Below are 20,805 nucleotides of genomic sequence, written 5' to 3' on the forward strand. Positions count from 1 at the left end.
TTTTCGCGAGACCTAAAGTGCACTTTTTGCTGAAACGATATTTTCGGCCCACTTGTACTCAAGCCTTGCTTTTAGTTCTGTTACACGTCCTTTGCAATTAAAGTTTTGCGGCTCAAATTCAATCCCTGTGCATTGTGCAACCAACAGCTTGAATGCCCTTAGGCCTACTTTACATACTGTAGGCCTACTGTTACACACTAGTTTTACCACATCTTCCCCTTTATTACCACTGGAATAGATTAATTTATTTGTAAACTTATTATAGTTTACTGTGCAGTGTTTTTATTTCGGAACAGATTTTCACAAGAGAAAGCTCTAAACTAGTACAATTGGACCCGCATATTAGGGGCAATCTCATATTGACCTAGCGGATTAGCTGAGGAGGGAAAATTTTCCTTGACTTTGATCACCTAGACCTATAGGCTGGAATTTGGCGGTACGGTAGATGTCTCATTTATATCAAATTGCAAGTAGCATGATGTTCGCTTTTGAAAGTATTCTCACTTCTAGCAGACTTCAGTGTGTAGTCTTCAGTAAACAAAACACCAAAAGATAACAGTGATTGTAGATTAATTTTATTTTATTAATTTCTTCCAAAAAAGCTCTTCTTGAAGAGTGTTTCTTTACTTGATGTTTATTCGCTGTTGGTCTGAAATTGATAGAAATTACATTTGGTTTGACACATGTACGTTGTAAGCTACAAATCAAAACTGAAATTTGTTTTTAATATTCGTATTTGCTCTTTTGGGCTTTAAATTATTAGCTGCTGGCTTATGTTACCATGAAAGTTTAATTTCAAAACAAAAACACAGCCCTATTCAACCTATAAATGTGCTCATGAATGTCCCAACTAGGCTTCCTTGAAGGCATAAGCTACCCAGTCTAACCACGGGACGTGAATGGTTTTACTTCATGAATATGTTATGTCAAAACATAAGCTCATTCAACTATTTTGTATAGCTGTTAGCCAAACTTACCGTAGCGATGTGAAGTCTATGTGGAGTGGTGATTTTGAAAGACGTCACAATTACAAACTCTACTGGCTTAATACAAACTAGGATATATGTATATTGTATATATATATATATATATATATTTTTTCAATCAAACTTTATATTTCTTTGGCTTCTGGGGCGGTGGATCTATTCTTTCACCATCACAGGTTGACTATGCTGGTTCTCAAACAAAGTTTCATATGATTATAATTTCTTGTTTTCTGTTTGAAATATGATGTCTCAATATAAGACAGTGTAGAATTGTTTGTATTAACTGGTCACTCATCTGCCATTTATTAGTTTAAACTTTAAATGCTTGTTGTCTTAACCTGAATGATTGAGATTTTGAAATGCATAGGGAAATATACTGTCAACGGGACCTTTTATAGGACATAAAACCTCCCAAAAAGAGAAGGTCTGACAAATAGAAACTGAGGTAGCTCCCTCGAACTGAGTCACCACCAAAATCATATTTCCCTTTTCCTTTGTTTCCAAACTACATTACTTTACTTACTCCGCATGGGGGTGGGACATTTGCGGCCCAGTCGCAGTAATCGTTTCGTTCATCGAATACGAGGCCGTCATAGCCACATGATCTGTGATATGTGATAGCGTTTCCTTCTACGCATTCGTAATACATGGAACAGTCTTCAGGGTCTGGATAGAGTCCTGGAACTTGACCAGCGCATTCGAATGGCTCTCCTGCACAGAAGGATGTTTAACTTTTCAAATCATGCTTTGTTTAATCATAAAAACTAGTGGATCTATGATTTCACAATCAAAATGTTTAGTCTTATATTTTACTTTGATAAACAAAATACTAAAAAAAATTTTCAGCTTTTGTTATTCTTAAATGGTTGATCATAATTAATTATCCTACTTTTGTCTCTTACATTTTCTTTTTTTGAAATGATTGTTTGGTAGTCAAACTGGGATACTCCACACAAACAATTTTTTATATCTTTTACGAAATCTTCTATTAAAGGTAATATAAAAAAAAAATATTAGCTTTAAAATTAAATTATTTGACACCTGAAACAATCAATTGCACGGACGATCGATCAGTTTCCAATTCCTTGTTGAGAACGGTTGTGTTTGTGACTTCACACCAGTATCTAAATGGCAATGAAAATGTTAGTAATTTAGTTCTTAGATACTTTAATTTGGTTTGTTAGTTTGAATTTTTAGTTTCCGACTGAGAAAGCCTCTGAAAAGTTATTTTTTGGCAGTTTCGCATATTTGTGAATGTTTTGAACTACTGACGCAGGGCCTGGTCACCGAGATTGAAGGAGTAAAGTTTCTGATTGTCAAAATTTTGTTGTCCGTGAATTATTCCATCCACCAGGTGCCAATGAATGGATAACAGTCCTTTAAATGAGTTAGTCAAGCACACACCCCGAGAGCCGAATCAAGGTTGCTTGAGGTTTCTTTGTGCACAAAGTCGGCGTTTAGCTGAGCCAAGTTGGAAACATTTTTGCATTCAAATCCATGTAAGTTTTAATGTAGCCATCGCACTATCTAATAAAGTTCCAAAAAATATGAGACGTTTCAGGTCACTCAAAAAAAAATCAAAGTTAATCTTCAAAGAAAATGAAGTGGTGTACCAGCAAACAGCTACAGTATAGGATTGGAGAAGAGAAGGATCCACAGAGGATACAAGAGAAATATCCAAAGAGGATATAAACTGATATGAATATATCAAAAAGTCAATAAACAAACAACAGTTACTTCTCAAGTACATGTAGCTCCACACAAAGTAAAATTTGCATAACTTTTGACTCTTTTTTATTTCTTTAAAAAATAATGTCTAAAAAGACATTATTAAAAGTAACTACGGACAGTGGCCAGTGTTTCAATCTTTTGATTTCTTCAGCGTAGTAAAATGAAAGTGGAAAGTTGTCTTGAAGTTTGGAGATGATGGTTTCTAAGGGTGATTTTATTAAGCCAATGAGAATGGATTTGATTTTTAATTTCGGACTCCTGCGAAACGTAATTTTACTGCCAATTAGAAAGTGTGATTTTTTTGAGAGAAGTTGTGCTAAGCAATGAGTGGAGTTTGTTAAAAATAAAATTTGAGAAAAAGACAGGTTTGTCACATTAAATTTAAAAAAATAAAAAAAGAGTCAAAAGTCATGCAAATTTCACTTTGTGTGGAGCTGCATGTACTTGAGAGGTTACTTTTAATTTTATTCACTCGTTAATCCTCAAAATCTAACATTTTTTCAGATTAATTTTTAACTCAAAGTTTATTTTGAATGATAGCAAAGCAATCGTTTTTTACATTGATTCAACATCTGTAGAGGTTGAAACAATATAGAAAACGATTGATTTGCTATCTGGATCCTTACCTTCCGGACTGGGCCACTTGAGCGTTAGTGAAAACCAATCTTCTGTGCTCATCGATTGACAATGATGAATAACTGGCATTCATGACTGCTCCTAAGACGCAGTTGACATCATCGCATTGAGGTGAAGAATAGTATGTACCGATTTTGAAGTATGTACCGACCTAGGTTAAATAAAATGTCAATGAGATGTCTGGTACCAACAGAAACTTTTATTTATGGGTTAGCAAGTAGGTAGGTTTCTTACAATAACAACAACGCGATAATATAATAACCTAGTTGCAGTTGAATCATTGGTTTTCAAGCTAAGAAAGTTTACCCTTAATTCACATTGAGGGTAATTTGATTCAAGCAAAAAATTAAATACAAGGTGAATTCATGCACAAATAATCTGAAATGTATCCACTGCACAGTTGAGGTGTGACAGTCTTGGTATGAAGCTCGAAGGAGAGCCTCTTTGACATCGCTCAAAAGCATGCGCCCGTGTTTTTAACAAGGCATACTTTATAGCATGCCTGTAGGGGGACACAGAGATTGACTGTCCTATATTTCCGTGACACAAAGCAAGTTGCAAGTACTCTAATTAAAATCAAGTGGTCTGTTTCTTGTACGGGAAAGGAGTTAAATATGAGCCCCCTAAGCAAAAATTGCGATAGCTTTCACATATTAACTTATTTTTTTTCACTAATCCTGGCTTGTTGATAATGACTCTAGTGTCAAAGGAGTAGTGAGAAAACCAAGACCGAAACCCAATTGCCACGCTGCTACAATCACGCAAACAAAATTTCCATCAAACTTTGCGTTTCTTTGTTTGTCGTCAAGTTTTCTTTGGAGTTGTTCAGGAACAGTAACCACAAGCCCTTTTCAATACACCAAACAAGGGTGGACCATATTACCAACTGGCCCATATTACCCCACTTTCCCCCTATTTGTCGTCGTTTACTGAATGTTGATTTACTCGCTTTTTTAAACAGAGGTCAAGATCTTTATCAACCCTGTCACTTCCAAGGTATGAAATGGAATGGAAGACGTTTTTCCCATCTTCCATTCTGAGATTTACTTTCATCCCATCTCAAAAATTTCTTCCATCTTACATTTCATCTTCCATCTACAAATTTTGTTATTCCTGCATTGTATATGTCACAAAGCCCGCGAACTATACGGTAAATTTGAGCTAAACATTTAACAACAGTAGGCTATATGCCTTCCATTCCATCTTCCATTCCATTCTAACCCAACCGCATTCCCTAATCACCTCAATCTAGGTTATGTTTAGTCGTGGACGTCGCTATAGTAGCATCTGGACTGAAAGCTAAAACACTATGGCAGTAAACAGGATTGCCGTATAGACGATTTTAAAGCCAACTTTTAGAAATTTGAGTTTTTTTTTTATTAGATTCTTGTAGGTTGAAATATGGCACGATCGCAACACTTTAGGCTAATGGTAGTAAGCTAATCATGCTGTTGACCAAATCAGCCCAAAATGTATAATTATGAAAAGCATCATCAAGACTCGGGAAAAGTTGCCTTTTGAAACCTGATGTTTGTAAATAGGCTACTACGCATTGATAAAACAAAGTTTTTAAAACTATTTACAAAGCCAATTAAAAGCGCCAAAAATATATCAAAATGCCAAACGCATTAAAAGAACGCTCAATTTTTTTAAATTTGGCATTAAAATCACCAATATAGCTATCCTGTTTGCTGCCAAGATGACGCCTAGCGTTTTAACTTCCAGTCCAGATGCTATTGTAGCGACGTCCACGGGTTAGTGTAATTGACGACGACCACCTGAGGTTAGTTTACCTCGGTATGGGTAAAGTTTTCGCTATCAGCAAGGTGAAATGGTCCTTGGTACCATGAGACAGTATCGTACACGTTCGAGGCAAAGCAATCCAATTTTATGTTGTCTCCTTCTTCAGCGGTCACATTTACGTCAGTGTTAACGTCAACGTATGGTTTGACATCTAAAATAACGAACGTTAATTTGTCACTGCTTTTATGAACATGACTATTGCCGATAAATATTGTGAAAATAATACTGGAACAAGTCAATTTTGCTTAACAAGCCATTAATTTGCTTTAAAACCTTACTGTTAATCATGAGAGCAATGGATTGGGCATCAGTTCCTTCTTGTTGTCTTCCAGACCATTCGGCAACCATGCACCAATATCTTCCTTCATCAGCAGTAGTCAATCCAGTGATTTTAATGGAAGGAGCCTATCGAGCACAGGAAATGGTAACGGAACAGAAATACATACACCTTTGTAGAGCTGTTAAGATAACCAAATCAACCAACAACATGTTGTTTTCGTGAATTTAAATCTTACGGTCTTGATTTAACATTCTATTCAATTTATATTTTATTGTCGGAATGCAAAAGAAATTATGCTGTTAAAATAGAATCCAAGAGAAAAATCAATGAAAGAAAAGAGATAACAAAATTGCCAAAAAATGAAACACTAAAGCTTCTATACACCATAAATAGCACCAGTAGTGTAAAATGTTGCCGACTGTATAGCCTATCGCAAAGTGACCTTATTTGTCTTTTGCGCTAGTTATTTTTATTATTTAATTATGAATAGGCTAAGATCAATAATGAAAAATTAATAGAACTCATGCAAGTTTACTTTGTGGTGTTAAAATTATTGTTTGTTTATTGCTGACTCAGTATTGCCAACAACACAAGCTTTGCTCAATCAGGCATGCAGCTGGTACCTTGAGGTCCTCCACTGAAGCTCGTTTTTCATAATCTCCGAAAAATTGTCTGTATTCTCCAAGACTTTCGTTCCAGTATCGAAATCCTTTGAAAATAGTAATTGCTTCCGGGTCGTCCACACTAACACCCTGAAAACAGAATTAGCTTCATTTTTACAGACAAATTTTTTTTTTTTGCATAGATGTTAACTATAGAAAGGATGTCTACTTTTTTCTACTGTACAAAGTTTGGTTTTATCAGTGTTGCATACTTGTGGGCAATCAAACCAATCCACGCAAATTTATCTAAACTTGAAAATAGAAAAACTTGAATAAAACCAATCTTTTCAACTTATTCTTTCATTGAAGGATTTGGATTGTAATAAGCTATACTCTAATAAAATATCTTTACACATTTGCAGATGATGCCACATATTATCAAATGAAAAATAAGTGCTAAAATAGGGTAATGCATAGGACAAACAAATTTCCGAGCTTAAATATCTCAAAGCACATCACGGTAATGTCATAGTTTTGAAGCTTCCAAACTTTTAAAATTTTACAGGAGTAATTTGAGTTAAACATTGCAAAAAGTGTCCTTTGAAATTACAGAATTTGTCCTTCACAGAAATTACATTTTTAATTGCTGGTTTAGTATGTTTCCGATTTTGCAAAACATATATATTCTTGCGCTTAATTCTGCTCTAAGAATTAACTTTATAAAAAATGCCTCATCACCTTCATCCAGTAAATAATTGGAGGTTGCTCTTCATTTGGAAGCATCTCATATTCACAAGGAAGAGTGACTGCTTTGTTACTATTACCCACAATCTCTGCTTTGTTGATTGTAACAATGGTGGAGATCTCCGCATCTGAACTCATAAAATTATTAGAGTTAAAACAACTGAGAAATGCTATTTTTGTGTTTGACTGGTAGGCTAGTCTAGTTATTCAAAATCACAAACGGTCATGAAATTCTAAAATACAAAGATTTATAAAGTAATAGAAGAAAATAAGACAAAACGTTATTTTAGAATTTCATATTCTTCACAATGCTGAAGTGAACAAGGTTATAGAAAGTTTACAAGTTTTACAATACGCCACTGAGATATACATGCAATTCTCTTATCAGTCAAGGTAACGCAAAAGTAGGACACATCCATACGTCGTAACTATTGTTATGTTGTTTTTTGTAAGGAAAGTTTCAGATGTGTGGTCGAGTGGTCTAAGCATTGGACAGACATTCGAAAGGTGGGAAGGTCGATTCTCAGACAAAGCATGCTACTGTGCCTTGGCAAAACGCTTAGAACATGATTTTGTAAAATAAAAATGAATGCGAATAGCTTTCTATCGCTTCAGTTTATTCTTTAACGATTCAGCTTGTTTGGCTTCAATCGTTTATTCAAGTTATTCAGTTTAAATCTTTATAACATAGAATGGTTTTAGCAGTAACTTCGCTGCAAAAAAGCTAAATGTTTAATACTTATCTGCGCAAAACTTGTTAACGTTACGTAACAAAATAACGTAATAACGTGATAAATAACAAAATAACAAAATAACGTAACAAAAAATTTCACGTAAAACAAGCAAAGATCAAGACAACAATGAGATTGCAAATATTACAATTAAAACAAAAAGCTTTCCGCAATCTGCATGCCTTTTGGTACACATACGTAAAAGTGAAAGTTTTGATCTAATTACTTACAAGCGAAGCCAAACAACAGACAAGCGATGAAGAATTTCATTTTTCCTTTAATTAATCTGCAAATAAAAATAGATTAAAATCAATACCAAAGCAAAAAAATAAAAGTCACATTGCCGACTTTTTCGCTTTCAAGCAATTCGAACGTGATAACAAGTTGAAAAAAATCTAAGAAAATGAAGCTTTTAAAATCATTAAACTTGAGTTTAAATAGTGACTCCATTTTGACGCTCGCCGAATTCCCAGAAACATCTTCCTTCAACGATTTTATAGTCAGTCGTCAGCGCTTTTTTATATCCTTATAAGGAAATCATTCCCAGGTGCCAGTTTCCCAAGGAAGGTGGGAAGCCCATATGCTCAACTTCCCACCACTTGTTTACAACACCTATTGTGAAGCACAGGTATGTTCTCATTATATGCTTAAAAAATAAATAAAAGCTCTTTGACCTATTTTTTAATTAAGAAGTATTGTATGGAAACCATGGCGACCTGCATATGGATTGATATGGTCAAAACCTATCTCAAGACAATTGCAGTTTACCATTTAAAAAAACAATGTTATTTTTTCAATGTGTTTAATCAATTTTACTACTGCGTAATGATTGTCCCTTGCGGATTGATTGTCTTCACCAGTAGTTCTCAACCAGAGGTCCGCGGACCCCCACGGGCTTCGAAAAGCGTTTTCATGGGATACTTGAAAGGTTTTGAATTTCCAGCATGATTGATAAATTACGACTTTTGAAAATAAAATTGTTATGGGTATATTTGTGTGTTAGGCTGCTGAAGTAATTCTCAAAATGTGCGTCGTTTGAAATTTAAAAGGCGTGGCACAAAGGTTCGGCTTCGCAACTAAAAAGAATTCATATAAAAAAGTAAAATCTTTTTTAAGACTGATATGTTCAGCTTATTTTTTTTTTGAGACAGCAGATTGTTGATCAACGCTTAATTTAAAAGTGTAAATGTTAGTTAGCAGCCAATTAGCATTCACAACCGTGCCGTGACTGTGGTTACAGCGAAATATTGATTATATAAATGAAAAAAGGGAAAAAAAACTTTGTGAAGGTGGCAAAATTGTATTAATTTTTGGTAAGCTTTATAGAAAAACATTAAATCTGCATATAGATTATTAATTTTTGATCCTGCCTGCCCACATACATCTAGTAACTTCGTCAATGTCATCAATTGTCATAAGTGCGTCGAGATTTCAGCAGATTCCTCCACGTGTGAGACTTATGAAACATTTGCTTCCGTTAGGAAACGCAATAGCCTATATTAGAATTTCAGACAACATTATTTTTTAGGGGACAGCGACCGCTTCGAGAGCACGGAAATGGATCCGCCAATGCAAAAAGATTTATAACTACTGGTCTACAGTAGGCTACACGCTATAGACTGCTTCACGACAGTGGACAATGAATGTAACTTATATCATTTTTAAAGTGGGCCTATTTGATAGCAACCGTTTGAATCAAGAAATAGCATTAAAAAGGAAAGTATTTTAAAATTTCGAAATATTTTGGTTCAACTTAATTTTTTACTTAGGTTTCGTTTTACAGTACTGTATGTTGAAAGAAAGTCAATTTCCCTGCGTTGTGAGTTTAAAAGGAAACAATTTGGTAGTTTTTTTCAGGTGTATGAGTGTTGTAAACAAAAATATTTTGTACTGATTTGTTTCATTTTGACACAAAAATTTTATCTTGATTTTGTTTCAAATTAAACTTTTTATATATAATTTCTTATCAATTCGACTATAATTTTATTCTCATTTTGTTTACAATCCTATTTAACGTGGCCATTTACAACAGTCAACGTTTATGCATCAGTTTTTTCAGTTGTAAAATTCTGAGAAGTGTTATGTAGCCTATACGAATTACGAAAGCATGGATTTTTACCTCTGCTCTGTCACCAGTCAATGGAATAGGTAACAAGATAAACATAATGTTATGGTTTATTTATTGTCGCTCTACAATTGCTAAGGTCTTTCAGCGCCAGGGCTTTCGGCGCTTTTAATTTTGTATCAGAATTAGAATGTCATTACATTAGTATTTCCTAACCTAATCCGCACTGCGTCATGCAAAAAAGAATACAATTGTACCGTTTTTAAAGTCTCAGTCATGGTCCGATCTGGAATCGATCTTAGCTATGACAACACTGGAACGGAAGACGATAATCGCTCGCCATTGAACTGGTAGGCTACAAGGTGCACAACACTTAACAGCACAACCTATCGCCTCAGGCTTATTCAACGACTTGCTGCGAAAACGTGTACAGATGAATTATTGTTTGCTCATTCTTAGCTGAATGAGTGCGTTTGGCAATTGTATACCTAGTAAAATAAGTGCGTTTTCAATAAATTGTATTTCTGTCAAACATCTGTTTGAGGAACGAACAAGTTTTTGGAAACTTTAAAGTATTAAGATCTTCAGACTTGTACAAGAACCTTGAGGTAGCTGCTGTTGCTTCTAAAGACAAGTTGATTTTTTGTCAGGCTTAATAACGAACAAGTGTGGTGTCTGTGCCAATGCTTCTGGAAATCCGGGATTCCGTTCTAGGTCGGGTCATAAAAACTTCTACTTGGTACCGATCGTACTACGTTGAATGCATCACAAAAGTAACGCAGTCAGGTTGTAAACACGGCACAAAACGGAAAAAGTGCAGTCGTTAAAAAACTTTAGCAGTTGTAAAAATGCAATAAATAATTCCTGTCATAGTATTGTATGGACACCTTGTGGTAGCAACACGATCAACTCTCGGCTGCAAGATCTCAAATGGGGATAAGTATTCTACGTATACGTCATTGTTATTAATTCAAGCAATATTTATTTTTAGACGCAGAAAACCACTTTGAGAACTTAATTCAGGCAATTTTATATAGACTGCTCGTGGAGCCTTTGAATCACTGAGGCAAGTCTGTTTGATAAATTTGGCGATTTGTATAATTTCTCTAGATTTGCGTTTCATAATGTTCGTGTTTTGTCGCTGTTATCTTTTTCTAGATCTCTCATCTCAGTTATGTTGGCATGTATTGTTTTGCTTTGATGGTCAGAAATAAAAACAACCCGAACTGCAGCTGAAATTTTCGATTTAGGATTGTTGCCTGAAAACTACTTCAATCAACCTATAGGTGTCGCTGAATGGAAATCTATTCTTGAAGTGCTTATTGTCGCACATGTCGAGACTCAAACTCTCAAAAAGTTGTGGGATTTTTGTATAGCAAGCTATTGGAGCGCACGCAGTTGAAAATAGGCCTACATTACATGCTGTGAACTAAACACTATCTTTGTATGTGTGATGCAAAAGCTACTGGATTAAACCGATTAATATGACCTAATTTGAGCACTATGCAGGATCTCAACACAAAATAATATCTTTAACACAATTCTTATGTTTTCAGAAAATCTTCCTCAGTCCAACTTCAGTATCACATATCACAAAGATGCAAGCTTAGAAGTCTATTCGTGATCCTTTTTGTTTTAGCGGGAGAAAGATGGTTTGATTTGGAGCACTACTGAAGCCATTTATAAGCTGTGCGAGGTATTGCAAATAGGACATAATCTAACTCTTTACCAAGGTGAGTTTCCAAAGCACTAAAGTTTTATTGTGTTAGCCTACTTAAAAAAGTTTATTAAGATCTGTCACTGCATTTTGTATTCATTCCTAAGCCAAAACAATGATTGGGAAATTCTGCACAAACTTTCAAATTATATCAATGTACATATTTCACACAGACAACTCAAGGGTGTGTTAAATCCTATGAGGCATGAACTATGTAATTTAAAAAAGTTTGATGCTTTCTTGGTACAATAACAGTCTGTGCAATAGACCAGAGTGCTAGTTTCACACAAACGTATAATCAATTACCATTAATTTGAGCGAAGCGTTTGTCGCACAAAACAACTTCAACTTCTGGTTTTCCTTTCAGCTTCTATTTTATTTTCGGCAAAGTCATCCACGCAGCCACATATGTGATTTCAGAATGTTATTTTAGCGTGGTTACATCTTAATGCAAGCAGTTAAAATTTATTTTTTAAATGTTTGATAGCAGGTTTCCAAAGTGTAAGAAAAAACTTACTACAGTGTAGTCTGCAAAACACATTTAAATAATGATGTGTAGAGTTAGTCACCGATATCTTATACAAAAAATGCAGGGTTTATATAAAAAAAGAAAAAGAAACGACAAGTTGTAAATGAACTGCAGAGAACAGTAAAAGAAGAAAATTAGTTGATTATCTTGTTAGAACGCGTCAGAAGCCACCTTCTTCGATTTGGCATATTTATGACGTGGAAAGTTTTCTGTGTATTGGTCATAAAATAAAAAGAACCTGTGCTACAATGTTCATATGGTTGTACTTTTTTTAATGTCTCTTTTGTAAGAACACGATTAGAAGAGAGCACGTGTTGTTGATGAGGTTTTGCAATGGCAATGATGCCTCTCCTGGCTAAAATATTGCTTGATAATTCAAAGTTTAAACTGAAAAGCTTTTGAAAGTACAGCTTTCGGAAACTATGGTGTAAAATACAATAGGGAACAGAACGGTTAACTTAAGAACTTTGCAATTTTGTTTTGTGTATAATAAGGGATGAGATGAAAAACAAAGTGCAAAAGAAGAACTAAACCCATTGACTCCTTTTAAAATTTTATTTTAAATGGTAGAAGTAAACTTTAATTGTAGCCAACACGCTGCATTTTTATTTTTATAATATCAAGTATTCGCTCTGCTCAAACATCAGTGGCATAATTACTCCAAGCTTCTTATCTTACGGTATTGCCTGATACAGCATAAGACAGAATAGACTTTCTTTTTACTTGTTTAGTCTTGTACGACACCGTATTTAAACAGTTCAGCTTTACAAAACAATTTTATTTCTTTATTCAACACGGGTACGTTAGAATATTTCATAATTTTGATGAGAAAAGAAAAACTTTAATTACAGTAGTGTTCGTATTCTGTTTGCTTAATGCTTACCTATCTTCAACCTTAATGTCTTTGCTGACAATCAAGATGACGAACGTCTCAAGTCATCAGAAGATTCCCGAGACCTTTCTCAACTACGCTGCCAAAGGTCCGCCCCCGAAGATCTTGTTTTTAACAGCCTTAGTGTTCAGCACGTACTGCGTGTATTCCGCCTATCTCACAATGGCAACCACGACTACGTGCATTGAAAGAGATTTAAAAGAAGCCAGTTTGCTTGGAAATCTCGATTCGTTGAGACCCTTTGAAAATGATGTCATGCTGGAATACCGATCATTCAAAGGGTTGTGCAACAAGAGCAACTGGACAGACAAAGACTGCCGTGATGGTTCGTGTACAAGAGTTTTTATGAATGGGAAAAAGTTCATAAAACCAGATAGTACAGCTTCGATTAGTAAGTTACTCGTCATAAATTTGATTTGAAGCAATATAGTCTGGAAAAAATGCTGATAATTTATATCTCAATATCAAGTCGGCCTTCACGTCAAAACCCATATCTCTAAGTTTCACATTAAGCTATCGTCGCATGACGGAAGCTACCTAGAACATTTTCCGTGGCGTGTTCATCAACAAAACATTGATTGCAGGATTTATGAGAGTCTTTTCGTTCAATCTTACTCTGGTAACAATATATAGTTTCATATTGGTCGTAGTTTTTGCTCTTATAATTTTTTCTTTTTGTTTCAAGACTTGCAGAATTTGTCTTTAAAAACCAGCCTACTTCTGCATTATTGTGTTGATTGGAGAAAAAACTTTAAATATTAAACATAAAATACAGCTTCGCTGCTTCAATTTTTCGGTATTTGCATCGTTTCAAAATAATTTGTTCACCATAAATTGGTCTTACAAAGCTGACTTGGAAAACTTTGCAATCTGGTTTTATGAATTTTTTCCCTTTGTATTAGTTTCATTATCAATTGATAAGAAAGAACTAAGGCCCGTTTGAAAAGAATATCCCTTAGTCGATACGAAATGAAATTTTCTTTATGAGGTTATTCGTTATGAAAAGAAACAAAATTGTTTTCGTTTTGAACCAAAATGAAACCAAGACGTTTTTTTAATGCAAATTATTCCAAAGTTTCAGAATATTTTTGTTTCGAATAGCTCTAAAATGAACCGCAGGCTACGGTCTTTCAAGCATTAAAAGTGCCTAGGAAAACATGCACGGTATCATAATACATGTATCATTCAAGATATGTATTATACATGAAATAACATTTTATGCTGGTTAGACAAATTTAAAACGCATAAGTTTTCAACTTTTGCCGGCAGCCGTGGCCGAGTGGTTAGCGCGTTGGGCTCGCAGTCGAGAGCCTGCATGTTCGACTCCAGCCACCCGCACTTGCTGTTGTTTCTCTGGGCAAGAAACTTAACGATAATTGCCTCTACCTAGTGATCGATTTCGAGTAATGGGTAGTACCAAATTTAAGTCATAAGTAAAGTAGACAACCGGAAACAGACATTGCCGTCGGCTGCAGCGTGGGTCAGGTGTATGTCGGAAGGCGTACACCGATGCATAGCGCTCAAGTCCGCTTTCCCGCAATGCAGGATAAAGATAAACAAACAAACAAAACAAACAACTTATGTACCGGTACACTCGGTACAGTATAATATGTATATACTATATATTTACTACAAAACACATCAATACCCAATTAAATCGTGAGCTGGTAGGCAGTCTATCATATCATAAATTGCTATCATAATCGCTAGAGAACCTTCAAATTAATCTTAAGTTTCATTTTTTGCGGGCAGAGTTTACGAAATAATTTTAAAAACGAGAGGCAGGCTGAAAGTTTATAATTTTGGTCTCTAAGTAATACTTATACTCTAAGTAACTTACTTAGTAAGTATCAACTGTACCGATAGATTTCGTCTGTTAAAAATATTTGTTAGAGTTTGTTTGATAGATTGTAATGCCAAGAATGTGTTTGTGCTATCTCGACCGAATTACCAACAATGCGATTTCCTGATCAAATCTGGTGCTTTCCCTCTGGGGTACCACCCAAATTTGCGTCCGCGTATGGTTTCGGTGGCTCATGGCAACTGTATTTTCTACAATCTTCTTGTGTGAAAATAGAATGAAAATTTTCTTCACCTTTTCACATGAAAACGAAACTCAGCCTGATACGGACAAGCGATCAGCCAATACTAAAGATTGCTGCAAGTTTCAATCAAGTTGTGGAAACCTAATGAAATTTGAAATGAGTTTTAAGTCGAAATTGGTTGAATTATCTTATTTGTTGACAATTACAGTTTATAGTACGGTAGTTTCCATAAAAAGTGTAAAATGGTTGTGTGAAAATGAGTTTTCATCCCTAAATTGACTATATGTTGTCACTTGTGTTTCAGCATTAATGAAAACTATTCAAGGATCAAGAAAGAAATCCTTTTCACGTCTTCCTAGCCATAACTTTACTCAAATAAGGTATGAATAGGCCACGTTAAAACAAATAATAATTTGATATGTTTACGTTGCATATAATAAGCCCCAGAATATGTTTTTTTTTTCTTCTTTCGTTGAAGCAGTGTCCAAAAATCTTGTCCAACTTAGTGAGAAAACTGAATCTTCAAAACGAGGTAAAACATCCCAAATGCTTAAAATTGATAGCATACAGCAGGGCTACTCAACTGGTGGACCGCAGTCCGAATCCGGACGTAGCTTATGGGTGCTGATGGTGGACCTTGAGCTTTTGGAAGAATAACCTCATTGCCACGTTTCAGGGCTTCTTTAAACAGATTTCTACTGGGAAGAAGCAATTTTTATTGTGATTATCCTAGTTGCTGGGGGGCTTCGACTCCCAGACACCCCAACACTTTCTCAGAAATCCAATTCGAGTTACATTTTACCTAAAAGTTTGGTTTGGTACAGATAGTTTAACTTTCGTGGTTGCGTGTGAAATAACTTATTCACCGGACCGCTAAAAATATTCAACTTGTCAAACTGGACCTTTGTTAAGATTAGTTGAGTAGCCTGGGCTTACAGTGTCAACCATCATTCAGAAAAGATTTGTCTAATTATAATTTTTTTAAAGTTTAAATTGTCATCATCATCTTTTGATGTAAGTAAAAGGCCAAAAACAAATCTTATTCTTTATGTTGTGCATCTCAGGTATAGTCTTCTATCCTGCAAGGATATCGAAAGGTTGTGGAATGATGAAGAGTATAAAGCGTTCAAAGAATTTCCGAATACCGGAGAAGGTTTATCTGACAAGATTATCTTAAAAAGAGGAGTGTTGTCCAAGTTCTTTCATCCACAGAAGCATCGAATATTATCAAAAGAAGTACGTGTGGTATAACAATTGAGTTCAACAACAAATGTAGGTAACCTACATGCTTTGAACCTTCATGAGAACAAAAATGAACACTGCAAAGTTTAACCTACTGTTTATTAAAGAACATATGCCGGCTGGGCGTTCATCCATCCACAAAGGTAAATCTTTGTTGTTTACCATTTTCGTACAAATCCTGGCGTGATGCTGCACATTCTTCCTGTTCAGAAGCCTAATTCTTTAACAGTATTTCTTATCTTCAAACCTGACAGGCTTTTTACAACACATCCGGATATTACAAACTTAAGAAACAATTCAAGAAAAGGTCTTATCTCGGATGGAATATGGAAGGCCTTTCTCGTTTATTTGGAGCTTGTGTTACTTCCACCTCAGTACGATTCGTTTTGGAAGACGTTACGGTAATTCTTTTAAGTACAGTATATTTACAAACATTTTTAGAAACTTTATTGCAGTAACGAGGGATAGATCAAGAATTAAGAAATAGATCTTTTATATATCTACTCCCAGCAATAACTCGCAGCCAATCTCTTAAAATTTAAATGTAACTTTAAATGTAACCATCAATTGGATGACTTTTCTGATTTGACGATCGGCATAACTTGTTTCTACGATTTTTTGTTCTTTGTTTGTTTTTGTTTTTTTTTCTTTTACTTTTCCATACTCTGATTTTATTCATTTATATCTACAAACCAAATTGTAGTAGATTGCTAAACTGTATTCTATTGCATAGGCTACAGTAGGCAGGCTAAGTCTGAACAATTATCAAACCTTATTTAGGGCTCTACCATTTGTGACCAACAAGACTCAAGAGAATTAAATTTTACTCTTTCAAGCTGTCATCAACTTGTAAAGTTCAGGTCAGTTAGGCTAAAACTAGAACAAAGCCTACCATCGTTTTGTTTCAAGTGACATTCAAATCCATAGGCTTATCTGTAGTGCTGCAGCCCGGGTCGTTGAGATGATAATTTTGGCCCGGCACCAATGAGACCCTCAAGCCCCAAAATTAAGACACTTCTTAGAAAAAAAGATCATATCCAAATATTATGTAATTTTTCAAGCATTCGGGCCTCTTGTAAAAGTTATGGGCCTCTGAAATCACCCCGGCCCGTGTCCAAAAGTGTCCCTTGGACCCCTCTGTCGACGTTGCTAGCTGTAATATAATTAGTAACTGCGGATACACTTAATTGTTCACTCACGAAATTTGAAAATGTCATCTTTATCTCAAGCTAAAGCTGATTATATTCTGTCATATTGCAGACATTTCGTCAAGGCTCATGAAGATGTTAACATTGCTTCACTCAAGTTCACGAAAAATTTTATGTGTCTCATTGGTTTACTGGAAAAGAAAAACATGCTCATAGAAGATTTCCATGGTTCTCGGTTCACTGTGACAACGAAAGAAATGAAAGTATGACGAGTTTTATTAATTAAACTGTTGTGATTGCTCTAAAAACTGCTTTAAATTTGTTTTCACGATTTAGCTGCGTTTGCATATCTTTCTTATTTAGTTGGAGATCAGTAGAATGTTGTTGTAGTCTACAAGTGTAGCTTGAGAGTCATTATCACCAGAGCGGCAGACTCCACCGATCGAGTTTTATTGACCTGCGACTACTTCACTGTACAGTGCAAAAACGTTGCTGGTCCCTGGCATAGCCTACACGCTACATGGCTCGTTCTCCATGCTTCGTTCTAATAGCCATAGCCTACTCTTCAAACTGTTACATCTATAAATGTTGCAAATTTATTCAGATTTGTTGAAACAAAAGCTGACTCATTTTATTTTATTATATAGCACTTTTAGTTTTCATTTTTCACTGCAAGCTCATTACAGAAATGATTGCGTTTTGTCTCGCCGACTCATCTTGTTATTATTCTTGTTTGTGATTTTTCAGGTTATAGTGAATGATTTGGACAACTTATTGCATTACGGAAAAAGAAATGTCTATGGAAACAGCATATGCATAAGAGATATATATTGCCCATCGCCTCGAGGAGCAAATTGGCAGAATAACTCAGCAAATACAGCTATTTACAATGCATGTCATGATATTGTGCCAACTTGTTCAAAAAACAGGTAAGAGAGAGAGAAATATCTTTATTGCTTATCGGTTAGCCTATTATAATAGTAGTAATAGCCTTCTCTACACAATCAGCTTACATCATAATAACATACAATTCACAAACAGGGAGAAACACTTTAGTACGCTCGGTGTTGAATAATTCAATCTGATTCATCCGGAGCAGCAAAAGACCATTTGGTTATCCAGTCACGCACAAAAGCACGCTATTGTCTATTTTAAAAACAGGAAAATTGTTGCTTTGTTATTTTTTTCCAACAAAAACATCAAATTTTTATTGACGTGATAAATTATAGTTTTATAGATCGGAAAAGGAAGCAACAGCACCTAATTAAAAAATCTCTTTTTTGCTATATAGTTAACTCACAGGGTGTCAGTCATGGCTTCGTCACTTGTACGTATTTCCTTAGATGCGTTGGCTTTAATGCTTCTCTTCACTTGTGTGGTTTGTCTAACTGGCTCAGACCAATCGTCGAAACGTTGGAGAATGTCAAAGAAAAACGAAGACTTTCCAATTTATTGAACACCTTATCTACTCCTTATGCAGAAATGAGGAAAACTGGGGAAATGGCGTGCAATGAGGTGCACTGTGTTTTCAGTTTTGAATATCTGCTCCATCTCCATCAAACAATATCACTGCAAAACGGCACCAAACCTCTTTTTAATACTTTTTTAATTGATATATTGAAGCAAAGAAAACAGGAAGTCAACCTCCAACTCTTACAAAACAACATATTAAAATTTGAATTTTCTGGGTGTTAATATTTTGTACTAAAAATGTGACCACATAAATATGGTCACATTTTTAGAATTAGTTTTTTTAGAATTTAGAATTGTATTTTAAAATTAGTTTTTTTTCGCACCTTGCCTTTCTACCATATCATGTGATCTGTTTAACACCTTTTGATGCAGTTACCTTTGCTTCTCGTGGAGCCTATATCGTTGAGTTTGAGCTAGTCAAAAGTACTGTGCAGTTTTTGTCTTTTCCAGTTTTTGTCATTTTATGAATAGTGCTATTGCATTATTTTTGTTAATTGATTCTATGTTAACGGCAGGTATCGGATATGCTGCAAAAGTATGAGCATGACAAGATGAATGCTGCTGCATTCCCAAGGAAGAAAAGTTTTCACGTAGGACGACGTCCACTCAAACATGCTCCCAATGCATAATTCAATTATAGAAGTTTAAAGAAAAAAATACTTGCAATTAATTTTAGTGTTTCCATTTTTTAAATATTTCTTCAATGCTGTGTTTATAATAGCACCATAAAAATGCGTTTTCGTGATTTATGATTGTGTGCAGTCAAAACGTGGCCTAACAATGCAACATCAAAGTTTGTTGACAGAACATTATTTTAGTGGGTTAAGGAAAAAATAAAGAATTTGAATATTGATAGTTGAACAGAAAATATATAAGCCTTAATAAAATAGACATCACTCTCGTTCTTTTTGAAAGCGAGAGGGTTTGAAGCCAACTGCACCAGACCTCAAACTGGGGATTTTCGACGATTTGATCCAAAACCAACTTTTAAGGAGTCCTCGAAACATCTTTTTGTTTTTAAGTTGCAGACTTTTTTGTTTTAAATTTACCACTGATAAATTATTTTATATAAGGCCAATACAAATGCTGATTTTTGTATATAAACAAGTAAGTGTGTACAGCGCCGGATTAACTATAAATAGTAACAGATGTGGCAGCTGCTACGGGCCCCGCGCTTGGCGAGCAAAACTTTTTTTGCAAAAAAATGTCGAACATGGCAAGTGATTTTTGGCTTGCAAACTGAAATGGCATAGGAGAACATTATAATTGTAAGATTAAACTACTAGTCCCAACGTCTTGTCCCTTCCTAATTATTCTAAACTTAAAAAAAACGGTAATTTCCGCTGGAGGCAACTGCCTGTTCGGAGTGCCTAAGAGGCTCTCTGCAACACGATGGTCCGCAAGAGCTGATACCATTAAGGTTATTAAAGAACGTATTCCTTTCATAAAGGAGACACTGGAGAAACTTGCGAATGACCAAGAGCAAAAGGCAGAATGTCGATAGCAGATAAATGGACTCCTCGAGAAAATGGAATTGCTCGAAACTGGAATCTTAGTGGTTTTTTGGAATAGCTTACTCGCTTGCTTCCAGGCAACTCAAGCCTCTCTTCAAGCAAGCAACAAAATCTCAACATTGCTTCAGCGTTGCGTGCCTCTTTGGCAGGATCTCTACAGACTTTCAGAGAACAATTCGCTAAGTTTGAGTCAGAGGCGTAGAAGCTGACTCAAGTGCCGGATTACCGACCAACAAGCACAAGAAGAATTGTTCGAAATCGAAGACGCGATGAGGATGTATGCAGTGGCCGTTCAGTTCCAGATGCAATAGAATCAAACACCTAAAGACAGATTCCAGGTGGACGTTTTCCTTGCATTATTGGATAGGTTACAATCTGCGCTGGAGCAACGTCGCAAGGCATACACCCAATTCAACACACGGTTTAGTTTTTTTGCGAAATCTGCATGACCTAACACCTGCGCAGATCCAAGAAAGTGCTGACAGACTTTTAGAAGGATATTCCCAAGATTTGGAAGACAGATTGAAAGATGTACTACCTCAGTTTTCAAAATTCGTAAAGCACATTGCTATTGATTGCTCCACTCCAGTACTCAACTATTTCACGTTGATTAAAGAAAACAATATTGACACCACGTTTTCTAACATTGACAATTTGTTGCGCATTT

At 35.4% G+C, this 20,805-nt stretch overlaps 2 protein-coding genes across 2 annotated transcripts; one reads left to right on the forward strand and one right to left on the reverse strand.

Annotated features, from left to right (window-relative positions):
* Window positions 1-556: 556 nt before the first annotated feature.
* Window positions 557-7,795, reverse strand: LOC145784378 (uncharacterized). The gene is made up of 9 exons (XM_082596186.1): window positions 7,744-7,795; window positions 6,777-6,910; window positions 6,060-6,188; window positions 5,435-5,561; window positions 5,147-5,307; window positions 3,344-3,504; window positions 2,028-2,110; window positions 1,510-1,697; window positions 557-649 (listed from the first exon to the last, which is right to left on the reverse strand). Exons 1-9 carry the CDS (start codon window positions 7,781-7,783, stop codon window positions 635-637), a joined length of 1,038 nt encoding a protein of 345 aa, XP_082452312.1. The 5' UTR covers window positions 7,784-7,795; the 3' UTR covers window positions 557-634.
* Window positions 7,796-11,247: 3,452 nt separating this feature from the next.
* Window positions 11,248-19,482, forward strand: LOC145783995 (uncharacterized). The gene is made up of 10 exons (XM_082595753.1): window positions 11,248-11,311; window positions 12,744-13,107; window positions 15,066-15,141; window positions 15,826-15,997; window positions 16,258-16,404; window positions 16,784-16,863; window positions 17,264-17,414; window positions 17,899-18,080; window positions 18,495-18,666; window positions 19,140-19,482. Exons 2-10 carry the CDS (start codon window positions 12,744-12,746, stop codon window positions 19,251-19,253), a joined length of 1,458 nt encoding a protein of 485 aa, XP_082451879.1. The 5' UTR covers window positions 11,248-11,311; the 3' UTR covers window positions 19,254-19,482.
* The last annotated feature ends 1,323 nt before the right edge of the window (window positions 19,483-20,805 follow it).

Source organism: Aplidium turbinatum, chromosome 15, assembly GCF_918807975.1.
Source record: "Aplidium turbinatum chromosome 15, kaAplTurb1.1, whole genome shotgun sequence".
NCBI classification, from domain to species: Eukaryota; Metazoa; Chordata; class Ascidiacea; order Aplousobranchia; family Polyclinidae; genus Aplidium; species Aplidium turbinatum.

What these genes read in the sequence shown, in the direction of transcription:
- LOC145784378 (XM_082596186.1), bottom strand. Translation starts at nt 7,783, where the DNA reads ATGAAATTCTTCATCGCTTGTCTGTTGTTTGGCTTCGCTT. An exon ending in CTTCAGTGGAGGACCTCAAG is followed by an intron (nt 5,562 to 6,059) that starts GTACCAGCTGCA and finishes TGTGCTCGATAG; the next exon opens with GCTCCTTCCATTAAAATCAC. An exon ending in CGTGCAATTGATTGTTTCAG is followed by an intron (nt 1,698 to 2,027) that starts GTGTCAAATAAT and finishes CCTTCTGTGCAG; the next exon opens with GAGAGCCATTCGAATGCGCT.
- LOC145783995 (XM_082595753.1), top strand. Translation starts at nt 12,744, where the DNA reads ATGACGAACGTCTCAAGTCATCAGAAGATTCCCGAGACCTTTCTCAAC. An exon ending in TCGTTTTGGAAGACGTTACG is followed by an intron (nt 16,405 to 16,783) that starts GTAATTCTTTTA and finishes AACCTTATTTAG; the next exon opens with GGCTCTACCATTTGTGACCA. An exon ending in GGGAAATGGCGTGCAATGAG is followed by an intron (nt 18,667 to 19,139) that starts GTGCACTGTGTT and finishes TGTTAACGGCAG; the next exon opens with GTATCGGATATGCTGCAAAA.